Source organism: Podarcis muralis, chromosome 10 (assembly GCF_964188315.1).
Source record: "Podarcis muralis chromosome 10, rPodMur119.hap1.1, whole genome shotgun sequence".
NCBI lineage: Eukaryota > Metazoa > Chordata > Lepidosauria > Squamata > Lacertidae > Podarcis > Podarcis muralis.
Genome location: NC_135664.1, coordinates 30,230,630 through 30,245,927, shown reverse-complemented (window position 1 = coordinate 30,245,927; position 15,298 = coordinate 30,230,630). Strand labels below are relative to the sequence as shown.

Sequence of the window (15,298 nt, the reverse complement as noted above, 5' to 3'; positions counted from 1 at the left end):
TCCTTCCAGTCTCAAGAGTTAAGTTTCGTTCTACCTTATTGTAATTCTGCGTTCCAGAAGAATAAGAGTTACAATTTGCCTGAGTTTTCTGCAGCACAGTTTTTGTGGTAATTATTAACTACACAGCTTATACAACAGGGTTGCCATTTTGTGGCAAATGCCAATCCATTGAAAGCTCCAAAGCACTCCATCCATCCGCAGCTCAGTTCATGGCCAACAAAGTTCATTTGAAAGCCCATGTTGTGTATGGGGGTTGTCCTTCAGTTTTTTATTAGCAAGTGTAATGGGGCAGAGTGGTGCGGGAGAAGAAAAACTTGTCGTCGTCATCACCACCATCGTCATCATTTAAACAACAATCAATGGCAGGCTGACATTATCAATAAGAATATTCCATCCATCCTGTTTTAAATGAATAGTCCAAATTGGTGTCTAGACAAAAGTGATAATTATAATCAGTCTGTTCAAATGAAGAAAGGGCAGTGAGATCATCTGACCACTGAGTAATGGGTGGTGGATATTTATCCTTACAGCCTTGCAATATAAATCTTTTTGCCACCATAATGTCAGGGACTGGGCAGAGGAGGAATGGTGGAGACTACCTCCACAACCCGACCATTTCAGGGAGGAGCAAGAGGAAGACAGTATAGATTCACAACAGTGGTTTGCAGGAGCTCACAGCTCATAGGCAAATGAGGGGGAAAGTTGGGAAATAATAGGAGAGGAGGAGGAAGCGAGGCAACAGCTAATAGACACGGTGTCATTGGAAAGCTTTCCAGACCCCACCCCCAGAACCTGGTGAGCCTTGAAAGTAGGAGAGCAAAGAGCTCAAAGACAGAGGGCATGTAGCAGCACCCATAGAGGAGATGATGAGAATGAGGAATAAGGAAGTGGGAGAGAAGGGGGGGGGTGAAATTCACTTAGGACAACGCCATTACCCAAGAGGCTGGGTTCTGTAGTCTCTCTCTGTAAACACTGAATAAAAAAAGGATAGTAAGAAACCTTCCCTTGTCTTTATACTTTCCTGGGCAACCAGCCGGGAGCCGCTGACAGTATCCTGACACATAAAGGCTCTCAGGATCCACTTAAGTTGTCCATCTGTTTGTCCCCACCACAGGTATATAGTTTAAGAGTGCATGGACATCCATGCAAGGGTGTGTGTGTATCTGGGGCACCTTAAGGCTGTTGTTAGGTGTGTGCGTTTGACAGTAGAGAATTACTATCAGGCATGTGCCTACTTTGGCTGGGGTGTGTGAGAGAACAGGATGCTGGACTAGATGGGTCATTGGCCTGATCCAGCAGGCTCTTCATATGTTCTGGAATAGGCATTTTCAACATTACATTACCAACAACTTTGTGAATCAAACAATACCTTCTTGTTGAGGTGCCATGAAGTATAGTATACTCTAAACATCCGCTTTTGTTGGGTCAATCTCATTTTTAAATTTAAAGAAACCCTGCATATGGATGCTAAAGGAACTTTCCATTGATGGAGATTAATGGAACACTCTAACTCTCTGTTTCCATTCACCTCTAAGTTCCTGAACATTCAATTTACAGCATTCCAATAAACATTTATAAACAGCTATTAATGGGTTTAGTTTTCTGCAAATATCCATTTATTTCCTCCAGCAGCACAGGAGATGCTGAGGCACTCAAAGCTAACAGTCCCAAAATAGACTCTAAAACTGCTCTAGTTGAAGATACTAGCATTCAGCAGTAGTGGATAAGTGGTACCTAAACTGCAAAACTGCAAATGGCAAAAATTCTCCATCTGATCCTATTAACTGATCTAATGTATAAATCCCACCATCAACCTATGTCTTCCACAAAAAGGACTGTGCCTCTATTTTCAGGTCTTGATTACTCAATAAAGTTAATTTATCATGAGCATGTTAATCAAAATGTAACTGACAAGACATTATTTGTCAAGTCCGTGTTGCGGAAACAAAATGTTAGTATATTCTATTTTAGAAATGTTGTTAGCTGGACTTCAAATTCAAGTTCTGAGGCTGTCCAAGTCTTTCTAAGCACTTAGGGGCCAAGTCCTAAACTCTGCCAGTCTGTTTGAAGAAATAATGTTGTTTTCAGGTCCTTCCATAATGATATTCCATCCTGAATATTCTGCATCCATCACACTTCCCAAGAAACTGGCTGTCCTGCTGCTTCCTTATATTGTTTAAAAGAGAAGTTAGCATCTGTTAGTTTGTTTGTTTTGCAGAAATACTGGATCCCTGAATTGGAAGCTTTTTCCTGTAAGCTACCAATTCCTTTCAATTGGTATATCATGGTATTCTGTGTCATTAACATTCACCTTGAACTAGAGACAATATTGATACTGTCTGAATATGTTTGATTTTCCACTCTCGGCATTGTTCATCATATTGAGCGTGCATCCCATAAGTCTAATACAGAACAAAATAATACTTGGCCTAGCAAAGCATCATCTGCAACAAAATATTTCAAAACTGTTATTGGGAGAAAACCTTTTTTTTTTTTAATCGATGGATAGCAAACAGAGGTTTTATATCTCTCCAGCAAGAAGCTTATTGGCATGTGAAGAATTTGCACTGCCTCCCCCCTCATTTCTCAAAATACATGGTCAGTTGAGTAAGGCAGACACACAGATGATAAATTTTCACATGAAAGATGGTAAACATGTAAAAGTAACAGGATTGGTGGGACTGCACCAGAGAGCCTTCTTGGGTAGTGTGATTAGAGTCTGCCCAGGGAGCCCTGTCTTATTACAGTGGTACCTTGGTAGTCGAACGGCTTAGTTGTCGAACAAATCGGTTCCCAAACGTCACAAACCCAGAAGTGAGTGTTCCAGTTTAAGAACGTTATTTGGAAGCCGAACATCTGGCGCTGCTTCTGCGCCTTGGTTTTCGAACCGTTCCTTGTACCTGATGATGATGATGAACTTTCTGTTTCAGAAAGCTTTGGGGCTGCTTGGTTGACTTCTCACTGCCTTTATTCTGTTTTGGTTTACAGCTTTTAGTTTTTGCGGCCTGCTGTTTTTAATCTCATCCTTTTTGTTGTCCGTTATATGTTATTTTGTGTATTGTTAGTTGCCTTGAGCAAAATGCATTTGGAAAGCTGGGTTATATTTTAAATAATATTTTGAGAAATGTTTCTTTACAGGCTGACACACTTATCCCCCCCTCCCTTTGAAAAACAAATGTGCTGACATTTTCCAGAATGAAATGTTTTCTGTGGTACTTCTTGAAATTACTCCAGTTCTTACACTATCAGGAAATATGTTTGCAGTACATTCATCTGCATTAGAGCTGAAATTTGCAGCTAAGACGGGGCCACCAATAATAAGATGGTATCAGTATGCCTGGGGCAACCCCAAATTTTGCAAAGTACAAGAAATCTGTAAGGTGGGGGGAACCCTAAGGCAGAGCTTTCCAAACTTTTCAAGTTGGTGACATACTTTTTGGATATGCATCATTTTGTGACACAGTAATTCAGTTTTACTAGCAAACCAGAGGTTAAATTAACCCCTTTGCACCCCTAGGAGGAATGTGAGGAGTCTTCACACGACACACCTACACACTGCAGCTGGCATACTAACGTGTTGCCACACACAGTTTGGAAAGCTCTGCCCTGAGGGAACACCCTACCCACCACACACACACACACACACACACACACACCAATCTAATGAAGACTGACAAATGGACACAGAATGCTGAATGTCTTTTGGGGGGTTGGAATGGAGTTGCTTGGAAAAGGGCATGGCTGGCTGTCTAGAACCCTAAGCAGGAGCACTCCATACTGCCAACATTCTTCTGCAGGTAACACTTATTTTCTGAATGCTATTCTTCTGAACATATTGTCTTCTCTGCCTGCAGCCAGCCACACGAGGCCAAACATACAATGTTCCTGCCCCAAAATAGCTGTTGTGTCCTGAGCAATAAGGAATTATAAGGTATCTCAGCCTAGGAAGCAAGATAAGCCCTTCCCTTAGCACAGAAGACCTTTCTGACGACACCTACAGTGCAGGCGGCCTCTTAAGTTGATGCATTTCTGCTTTTAAAGAAATTGTGCAAAATAAATAAATGAATGTCAACATCTTGTTTCCACAGCTCACCATGTTAAAACTGGAACTTGCGAAGTGGTGGCTCTCCACCGATGTTGTAATAAGAACAAGATAGAAGAAAGATCGCAGACCGTCAAGTGCTCCTGCTTCCCTGGGCAGGTAGCAGGTACCACACGAGCAGCTCCTTCTTGCGTTGATGGTGCGGCACATTCTGTGGTTTGTTCTTCCCTCTCGAGTCATGCTCTGCCGAGTTCTTTAAGCGATTGCCTTTCATTTAATCCTGCCAATATTTATAGTGATAAGGAGGATATTGAGAGTTCTTTGGAGGTATATATATATATATATACCCAAGGTGAACGATAGCTGGAGATTTGAAAGTGAATTACCAAGCCTGGCTGTGAAATGAAACCTCTAGGGAAACACAACTTGATGTAAAACTCCGAGCGCCCATACGGCTGTATCAAGTTCGCTCATTTTAATATCTGGTGCTAAAGCTACATCAGCTTATTTGCTCCATGAGCTGCTGTTTCACATTTCCTTTATATTATTTTTGCCACAAAGAAGAAAAATCAAGGCAAAGAGTGATCCTAGCTCTTTTTTTTTTTTTTTTTTGGAAGGAAGTCATTTTAGCATGAGAGCAGCGCAAAGAAATAAATGCTTTCTTTACATTCAGTAGAGAGATTTTTAGATGGTCCGTGTGCCTTTGCCTGCTCTGCAAAAAGCTTGTGTTTTTGTGGTGCTGCGATGTCAGCTATCACAGAAACAGAAACTATATCATCTTTTGAGAATACATTTATTCCAGACACATTAGACCTGAATGTTCAAGTGTTAAGAAATATAGGCCGAAAACATAGAATATAATGAATCTTTTAACATGAGAGCAGCTCAATGAAACTGGAGAAATGCGAATTCTGAAAGACATTTAAATAGATGTGAGAGGCTTTTAAGCCATTCCAAAGAGAGACATGTTGAAAATAAGCCAAACATTTCATGATACCGGGTCAGTTTTCTGCCCCTTTATTGGCTAATGTCATTCTGATTGCTATTCAAATTCACATATATGCAATTTTCATTTTGATTTCGTTATGCAGATATTTATTTATTGTTAAAACAATGCAGATCATAGTTGACATTTATGACTTGGCTAATATTGCCATGACAATATTTCCATGGAATAAGTTAAAAATAGCACCAACACACACACACACACACACACACACACACACACACAGCACGCCTTTCTTCTTCTTCTTCTTCTTCTTCTTCTTCTCTAGCTTCAATAGTGGAACAAAAATGGTGGTGCCACATGCAGCCATGTCTTGAAGGGGAAGAATGCAAAGTTCTTCCAGATCGAAAAGGATGGAGTTGTTCTTCCGGCAATAAAGTGAAAACAACAAGGGTAAGTACCTTGACACCTGTCTGGCAGCTGTTGCATCACCAGTAAAGAGGACAGAGATCTGCATATAAAATGCATCTGTAACCTGACTTCAACTCAGTCCAAGTCAGTATGTCTTGGGGTCAGGAATGATGGGAGCTGTAGTCTTAATAGCTTATGGCAGGAACCATTTTGGCTGCGCCTGATATATATGCATTTAGAATTAATGATGAATTTAAATACGAGCACCATATTTGGGAAGACCAGGTGAGACTTGTGCACCTGCTCAGTCAGCTGTCCAGTTGTCAACTTTTGATGGGCAACTTCAACACCCCTGCTCTCACTTCTTACAGTTCTTATGTTACCTGTCTGAAATTAAGCCCAGAACTCTGCAAATCCTAAAAGGCATTCTGTTTTAATATCAGCTCAGTTTCCACAGATTAATCCATATCACTAACTTTTTTTAGAAAAAGTTTTTTTCAAGAGATTCCTGTTGCTCCTCTCCCCTGCCACGTCAGTTCAAATTAAATTGTGGGGGGTGGAAGAAGTAAACCATGCCTTTCATATGACTAGAACAGCTTATGATAGAAATTCCTTTGTCTCTATTCAATTAATTTATCAAATGCAAATCCATTCAAGGCTTCTTCCACAATAAATAGCATTTAAAACATATAGATCCTCTAGATTTTTAAAATAACTTCATCCACAATCTTTGGAAATCCTAATTCAAACCCAGAACAAGTGATTTGGAAACTGCACTAAGAGACAGCAATATATCAAATATGAATAACCTGTTTTGGCTTGTAAGAAGAAGATAATCCATAGATGTTCATGTATAACATAAGAATAACTCTAGTCAAAGGACCTGTTTGTCCTTGGTTCCATAGTCCCCAAAGAGCTAAAGTTCATAAATATATTTTAAGATCTTGTTGATCTCATGCTTCAAATCTGAAAGAATTTAATAGGGATCTGCATAAAGAATCAATACTGTAGTACAAGAATAGTGCCTTATAGCTTCCTTTTGATTAGAGTCTCTTTTGTTTCACAGATGTTTTGGTGTTGTGCAACAGAATAGCAGTATTCAAAGGCAATGGACATTTAGACTGATTTAAATGCAGATCTGCTTCTGTGAAGGACTTATCAAAAGAAATAGAAAGGACTAGATCAAAGGCGCCCCAGCCGCCCCGAAAGACATTCATGTGCTGTGGCATTTGAAAGCATTGCTCAGATTGTACTACAGCTAATACATCTTGCGTATCTGGTTTTCATACGACAGGCAGCACCCAAAATTAAGTTGATGATGATGATGATAATAATAATAATAATAATAATAATAATAATAATAATAATAATAATTTATTATTTTTACCCCGCCCATCTGGCTGAGTTTCCCCAGCCACTCTGGGTGGCTCCCAATCAAGTGTTAAAAACAGTACAGCGTTAAATATTTAAAACCTCCCTTCAGGGCTGCCTTCAGATGTCTTTTAAATATAGGATAGCTGCTTATTTCCTTCACATCTGAAGGGAGGGTGTTCCACAGGGTGGGTGCCACTACCAAGAAGGCCCTCTGTCTGGTTCCCTGTCACCTCACTTCTCGCAATGAGGGAACCGCCAGAAGGCCCTCGGCGCTGGATCCCAGTGTCCAGGCTGAATGATGGGGGTGGAGACGCTCCTTCAGGTATACTGGACCGAGGCCGTTTAGGGCTTTAAAGGTCAGCACCAACACTTTGAATTGTGCTCGGAAACGTACTGGGAGCCAATGCACTCCAGTGTTGATGGCCAACATAAGATGCACTCCACCATGTCTACTAGCCCCATTTTATTTTTGTCCTTATTTTTAGCAATTTTTTTAATGAGAGGGAGAAGAAGGGGCAAGTCAGAAAGATGTCATTGACAGTGGCCAGAGATAAGGAAAAGCTGGAGGCAAAGACAGTGGTCGAGCAAGAGAAGCAGGAAAACAAGACGTACAGTAGATAGTTAAAGAAAAATGAAGAGCACCCCAGTCCTGTGTAGAACGTTGCAGTTAAAGGCTGGCCCCTATCTAAAAAGTTGGCTTTCTAAGCAGCTGCTTTAGAACACCTCCCCGACAGCAGTTTACAAGAGCATTCCAGTGCTTCTGTTTGGACGTGGGGATGTGCTACCAATGTAAGTGACAACTCACGGGCCAGGTGACAAAGGACAGTTAAACTTAACAATGCACTGTGAATGGTTGCCTCTTGTATATGAAACTGAAACCACACCGGCACTTACAAACCAATATCGCACTTTGGAAAGCATGTCAGATGTTTCAAAAGTGCTAAGCAGCCTGGAGGTCTTATTCTCTGAATGCAATGATAACTCCCCAAAATGCTTATTTGCTCTTGGCCACAAGGTTTGCAAAAGTACAAAAAATATATATGTAGGGAAACCCCACACACAAGTTGGGTGAATCGGAGGATCCTCAAAACAGCCTGGTAAGGACTAAGAACGCTCAGTGTCCATGGAACGCTGATTGGCAGTTGGAAGGAGGGAATGGAAAACTATGGAGAAGGAATGGAATCGAGTATGGTATAGAAGGGTACAGCTGAGTGACAGAAACAGTGAGTGGGAGCATTCCACACTGTTCCATTTTGTAGATCTTGGACGATTTCCTAGTTTTCTAGTACTTCAGTCTTCTGCACACATCTAGGGAATATGTTCTATTGAACTCAGTCGACTTTGAATTTTGGCACAACTTGCCAAGGAAGAATTTACATATCAGAATCATCTAGTAAGGCCAACCACTGCAAGCACTTGATTTCTCACTTGACTGTAGCATGGTCTTGGGAAACAATGTTCATAATACCCCTTTACTATTGAGACTGTATAAGTGTATAAGCTAGAGCAGGGGGAAATCAGCAAGTCATAATCATAATTAGTTGAGCCTCCTCAACTAATTAGGGTGGGTTTCCCCCCTTTTGTAAATAGGAAACATATCAGCATAGGCTGAGGAGATGTCATGCAGGCTGTTATTTTATGGTGCATGTATATGCATGTTAAATCATTGCACATGACAATCTATATGTGGGTTTCTTACATTTTCATACATGTGTAGGTTTCATACATTTGTTTCATGGAGAGGCCTTTATACTTCTTAGATCAGTTGTCCCGTAGTTTCTGTCCTTATTCACAGCAGGTTTCCAAGACAGTCAGAGATGGGGTTCTTTACCTGGAAATGCCAGGGATCATCCTAAGAATGTCTATATGTAAGTGAGTACTCTACCCTGAGTGATGGTTTTTCTTCTGTGGGAAAATCCCAAAATGGAGGAACAGAGACACATTTCTCAGTGACTAAATCTGTATGTTCATTTCTGCATACTGCATCTAATGTTAGTTCCATACAAGATGGGTTTAATGAACGGAACCAGTGCAAGATGCCTACCTATATATTGTGAGGACCATGAAGTTCGTAATACATTATACATTTCCAGACAAGAAGCTTTAGATACCATACTACCAAATTATTTCAAAAGTCACTGTAGCCCAGGGAGGGAAATAGCCAAGCTGTTTTCACACACTAAAGGATGTTACTTATCATTCTTATGCCCCGTCTCACATATCCTAAAACCTTTTGGATATTGATATTCAGCCAACAGAAAGAGCTAGGAGATTTGATGTGAAACCTGGCCTTTCTCCAATAGCTGAATGAGATTGGACAATGAAAGTAGAGCTCTGTGCACCTGTGTCCAAAAGGGAACCTGAAGACTACACTGTTTGTCAAAATGGTTCTGAACTGATACATCTTTAAAAGGACCATTACAGAGATGATAATAATTGATAAGATTAATGTATTCATCAGTTGCTGACAGTTGTTTCTATAGCCCTCACGATCCCGATTTGTTCTGCTAGGACTGCTTCCGTTTAGTTGACTGCCCACTGAGCAGAAAAAATAAGGATGGATAAGGAGGAACAATAAATACAGAAGGGTTGAAAATGAGTCCCTGGGCTTAGGAGTGGAATTTATCTTGAAACCAAGGCTGATATTAGTGTCAATGAAACAACTATGTCAGATGATGATCTTGTCCTCCTCTGAATTACAACAGATGTATGTGCACTTTAGGCAGCTGCAAAGAAGGGTGGGAGGTGGACAGAGTAGAACTGCTGTTTGTGCCAGTAAAAAATGCCAGAAATACAGTTCTCTTCTTGTCTCCTTCCCTTTGCAACTGCTTGCTTTCTCAGCTTCTTCTCAAAAAATAGGTCTGTAGTTCTGATTAAGATAAAATTTGTCACAGTGAATCATTTATCTAGAACTCTAGTATGCAGGGTGTGCATTGCAATGTTCCTGATAGATCCTGCAGCCCAACTGTGGTCAGCACACTAGAAGAGCAATGAAATATTTCTCACATTCAGGGTGCAATTCTCAGCTCACTTAATCTGGAATATAGTTCTTAACTTCAAGGCAGAACACACCGGTAAGAGTAAGTTGAAGATTACTAAAGGTTTTATTTGTAGAATGTTGTTTAAGACTGCAGTTTAATGTGCATTTATTGGGGGTTGACCTCAATACATTTATTTACACTAGTGGCCAAAATTGTGGAAACCTTTTGGGAAAAGTGTGTTTCCGAGGTTTGGTGGCTCATAGCGCCACTTCTTTTTGGAGTAATTGATATATAATGTCATGACATTATATATCAATGGAAAGAAAATTTGATGAAGAATGTAATGCAACAAAGTTTGTTCAATTATTTGTATTCTATAAAAAGTTATAGCCAAATAACCAGAAAAAGGAAGCACAACTTGCTTAGGTTGATATGCAGTAGATTTCCTTCATTTGAATGTAGCCAATGAGCATGAGTGTTTTTAGAGAGCCAATCAGGTGTTATGAGCCATCAAACCTTGGAAATACACTTTCCCCAAAAGTTTTCCACAATTTTGGCCACTAGTGTATTGTATTGACCTCAGTAGGACTTACTTCCAAGCAGACATGATAGGATTTTGCTGATAGAATGATTTCCCCCCATTCCATTCCTTTTTTTTTTTTTTTTTTTTTTGCTCCTAAAGATGCTCAAGAGTCAGACACAACTAGGGCTGGAAGCAAAATTATATTAAAGCCAAAGATTCAAGCAGAGACAAAGCATGTGCAAGATGAACAGGGATTTGGAGGTAGTCACAGTCGGAATTTGTAGCAGCAATTTGTAGATAATATTCTGTTGCACAAGTGGTGGGTTTCGGGGCAGGACAAAAAACTCTCGAATGTGGGAGTGCAGTACAGCCAGGTTAGAGTTGCTAGCTGGAGCCATAATAAGGCTATAGGAGCTTTTTGGAATGAATAGCTGTTCAATCTGCCAGAGTAGTTCTATGGTTGAGCAGGCAGGATTCCTGCCTAATCCGCAAGGGGATCTAGTTTCTTGGCCTGCCTCAGCCTTCCTGAAAGTCTGCCATGCCACATGAACAAGCAGCTCGCTAGAACACGAATGGGTTAGGAAAAAGTAATGTATTAAAACTTGATTCATCTAAATCGCATGCTTTAAAAAATGAATTTAATTTTCAAATTACAAAAAAACTAATACATTAAGCAACATTTCATTATCCAATGCTACCTTAAGCACTCATTTAAAACATAACTAATCACTGTACATATACATGTGTATGAATGATTGATTTTTACCAGGGCTTTTACTTATTTGCTTTTTAAGGTCAGCATATTTCAAAGAAAAAAAATGCATGGAAAGCTTGTCTGATAGCTGTCCTTTCCTTCATTTATTTTTTTTTAAATGCAATTCTTTGTCATCACTTGCGCATCAACATCTGCTGATCTGTAGAAATAAACTCTCAGCAAGATATTACTCACAATAACTAGGTTTAATATAAACCCAAATATGAAGAATGTTTCATTTCCCCCAGTGGTCAGTCCAGAATTGTGACATTTTCATTAGTCCTAATAAAGGTATTGATATATCATGAGTTTCGTAAATAGGACAGTTTAGAAATGTTTTCGTGTTTCAGTGTAGGATCAGCCTTTCATTCATTTTTGTTCCCCCCCAATTATATTTTATTAAGTTTTAACATTTTTAACATACACAGTCAAAATACAAATTTCTCTTTCTTTTTTTTTGACTTCCCACTCCTTTTTTCGTGCAGCTGTTGTTTCTCCCCTTCTGCTACACCCTATCTTCTGTCTTATCAAATCATAATCACAATACTATGATCTAATTACTTCTGTTGTTCATAGCTCAAATCCTGCTTGCGACTTCATCATACTATAACATTTCTTCGAATGGTTCAAAAAAGGCATCCGTCCTTCCATAAAACACCTTCATTTGTTTGCCTTCTCCTTCCTTCCTCTTTCTAATCTAGTGCTTCCATTTCCTGCACATTTAATAGGTAGGTAGAAGAGGGGATTTCACCAGATGTAGCTGGCATGACAAGCTGCAACTGCTGGAATTTCTTCTTCAACACATCTTTTCAACATGCAGGAGCCCCGTACCCTTCTACAACTTTCTACTCTAATACTTCGAGAAAACCCGATTTGCACTTGAATCCTTACAATCCAACCAAAGAGCAAAACAGCTTCCAGGTGTTTTGGCTCTCCGCACTGCTTCATGGCCCTTATCCTTTCACGATTTATCTGCTCTATATAGCATGCTTGTGATCTGTCACAATCTTTCCTACTTACATCTGTGAGTTAGGGCCACTGAGTGCTATTTATTTAGCACTAAAGCATGTGAATGGCTCTACAAGACCTAGATAAGGCCCAATTATTTCTCCAAAGCGCTTACATAAAACAAGAATTAATCACAGGCCTGGGAATGATCAGAGGGCAAGAAAGCGGGCTTGTGATTAAAGTTGTAGAGCTACTTGTTTATACTCCTGCACACCATGGCAGGTTTTTAATGTCCGATTATTTAACATTATAGTACACTTCAAGTCAAATCTAATTCAAAATGCAAGGCATACATATTTCTTCCTGGTAGGCTAGGGATATGCACCGATTCTGATTAAAACATATGAGTTTCCCTTCAGCAATTTGGTTTTCATCTGTTATTTTACCAGAACTATACACTTGCAAGATGATAAGAGAATGGAAAAGGCTGACAGTAGAAACAGCAACATGGAATGCTTCATTCAAGGCTATGGAACACGTACCAGTTTTGAATGCACCTTGGCAATATTCTCAAATATCATATTGATGGCTCTTCAGCACTATTCCTTGGGAAATCACTGTATAGTACATAGAACCCTTTGTGAAAATTAGTGTCTTCCTACATCACAGTTACACTTTTGGTAACTAATAACCCACACAGTAAAAATTATACTTCAGTTCATTTCAGAAAGGGCATTTTCATTAAGCACAAATTCATCCAGCCTTCCATTATGAAGTCTGGTATTAGCATCTAATGAACCTAAACATCATCATGTTTTCCTGGAAGGCAAAGGCAAATATTTCTATAGCAGATAATTAAATGGAAATATAGTCATACATCTCCTTACACATATCTTTATTTTCTTCGCAAGTGAACTATTTCACCATTTTAGCATGGAAGGATTGGGAGTCTGAGGACATTTCTCCTATGGTGTTTTCCTACAGTGATGTCTGCCATTATGCCCCACATGTTGCTTCCTAAAAGTGTAATGGTCCCATTTTAAAGAGTGTAGAAATCTCGACTGCTGTCTCTAGGTCAGTGGTTCTCAAAGCATGTGGAGATGTGGGAAGAGAGGCTGGCAAGTGTGGCAGGAAGGTTCAAGGGCAACCAAAATACCTTTTAAATATTTCAGTGTAGTATAGTATCAAAACATTTTTTTCAAAAATGGGGGGAGAAATGGGGAATCTGGAGCCTAATCTGGTTTATTGTGGACTGACATTAGTTTTTTTGAGGTTGAGGTTGTTTTTTTTAGCCACGCCCAAATTTACATAATAAACAATGGCATCAGATATTTCTAACATTTTCTTATAAGGACTGTTACTCTATCTGGAGTTCATCTGAAAGATATCTCTGCACCTAGCGGCCACAATCTGGAAAGCTATATGCGCAGATGGGCCCCTTCGTTAGTTCACGAAGGCCAGGTATTGTGAGCAGAGGTATTGTCCCTTCCATTTTGGACAATTGGAAAATCCCAGCTGTGTTCGTAGCATTTGCACACTGGATCTCAGCCATTCTGTTTTTGAAGCATTTATCCTGTGGTCGTGAATTGCAGGTGTTGCATTAAGAGACAAAGCAAGAGGTGTGTCACAGAGGCAGAAGTTTCGTTTTGTTGTGCGTGCGAGAGAGAAGGGGGTAGATTCTTGCTTAACTCCATTGATATTTCTAGCCATTATTTACAGGTTAGTTTCAGCTACTTAGAAGTAAATGCAGACTTTCCTTTTTGGTATGCTAAAGCATAAAAGACACCTGAAATTATGTGTTATGCCTATCGGTGTGGTTGCTCGAGAGCAATCAGGCAAGATCCCTCACTGGTCTTTTCAAAGGCTTTATTATTGGTGCAAAAACATTTACAATGCAGAACGCCTCTATTCCATGTCTTGCTCAATCACTAGCAGAATCTGAGAGTGGGCAGTCCTTAAACTTTCTCCAGCAGAGTAGTTTCTTGACCCCTAGCCGACGCCTCCCCTCTCTGCGCGAAAGCCTACTGTGCAAGGAAGGCTTGGGTAAAGGGGGACCTCTCTCCTCCCCGCTTTGCTCAGGCAAGGTGTCCTGGCACCGCCTTGCATCCTCCGAGCCCTGCAGCTCTTCCCCACTAGAGGCGTGGCTTCCTTCCTCTGCTGAGGAAGTGCTGCTTCCCACGATCTTTGGAGGCTCTCTGTAATCCAGCAGCCCTCCCCCCTCTTGCCTCTCAGCCGATGGCAGTTCCCTGACATCCTGTGTCCACAATAATGCAGATTGGGCCCCTCAATGGAACCAAACAAAGCAGCCCAAATGTGCATGAAATATGGGAGCTTGTCAGAGACGGGGATGACCCTTAAACAAAGTGAGGCAGCAGATGCTTCCTCTGCTACCCTACAGCCCTCAGGTAGGGGCAGGGAGATGCTCTCCTGCAACCAGTAACTAATGCGCATGGAACAGATGAGGTGCTATCTTGTCTCCGGGCAGCAAAGCGTCTTGGGGCCACCCTGATCTGAGTCCTTATAGATTTCTGTATGAAGGTGAATAGTGGGGGATGGGGCATGATACTAAAATTTAATTAAGCTTTTTTTTTTGTTATATACTAATTTAATTGCAAACAATGTAGTGATTGTAGGTAATGTCATCAGTGCAGTTACATTACATTCCACCAACAGCTAATTGTAACTGACAGTGCCCATGTCGACCCTTAAGTAGTTCTCATTCAGTTGCATCCAACATCGCGCAAGTGTATTTCTTTTCATCCAGAGTGGGATTTCCTCTTCCTTTCTGCCCCTGTATGCTCCCCACATCTGCAGAGCAGATATTGGGGGTGCAAGGGGAGAAGAGAGGAAAGAGAAGTCATATTACAGCTGTGAAAATCTGTTCTGCTAGCAGCTGGTGGGCAGCCACAATTGGGTATCACTCACTGAGCTCAATGGGTAATACTCCCAGGTAAGTATAGGGTTACTGCTCAGATCCATTTATTTAGGCAGTTATTTAACTTTCCAGTTTAATTTTCCCCCCACTGTTTTATCAGCTGCTTCTGTCTGTACTTATTATTGTTGTATTGGGGGGTTTTCATTTGATTTTAATATAGTTGTAAGCCACCCTGAACATTGTGTGCACAGTGGAAGGACAGGATACAAATTTTCAGAAATACATTCCATTGCTTTCACTGTGACTTATCCATGACTAACGCTTGCTGGGTTGAATCCTGAGTCCTCTGTCCTTGCAGAAAAAGTAACATTCATGTGGCCTTCCCCCCTCTTTTAAATAAACGTTGTCTTCAAACAAACTTACATTTGTTCATTGGTCAGAATT

The 15,298-nt window shown here is 40.4% G+C and overlaps 1 protein-coding gene across 4 annotated transcripts in view; it reads left to right on the top strand.

Moving 5' to 3' along the window:
• The window catches only part of TAFA2 (TAFA chemokine like family member 2), a 139,456-nt gene that overhangs the window by 108,129 nt on the left and 16,029 nt on the right, over positions 1 to 15,298 (top strand). For 3 of the 4 annotated variants that reach the window (XR_003708445.2, XR_003708446.2, XM_028745349.2), the window contains exons 3-4: positions 4,089 to 4,241; positions 5,317 to 5,441. Coding sequence is in view for 2 of the 4 variants with exons in the window: in XM_028745349.2 (XP_028601182.1) it covers positions 4,089 to 4,241; positions 5,317 to 5,441 (278 nt within the window). In the remaining 2 variants the exon portion in view is untranslated. Of the gene's footprint in view, positions 1 to 4,088; positions 4,242 to 5,316; positions 5,442 to 6,465; positions 15,277 to 15,298 lie in introns of those variants that run through there. The other variant, XM_028745347.2, reaches the window with a different exon arrangement.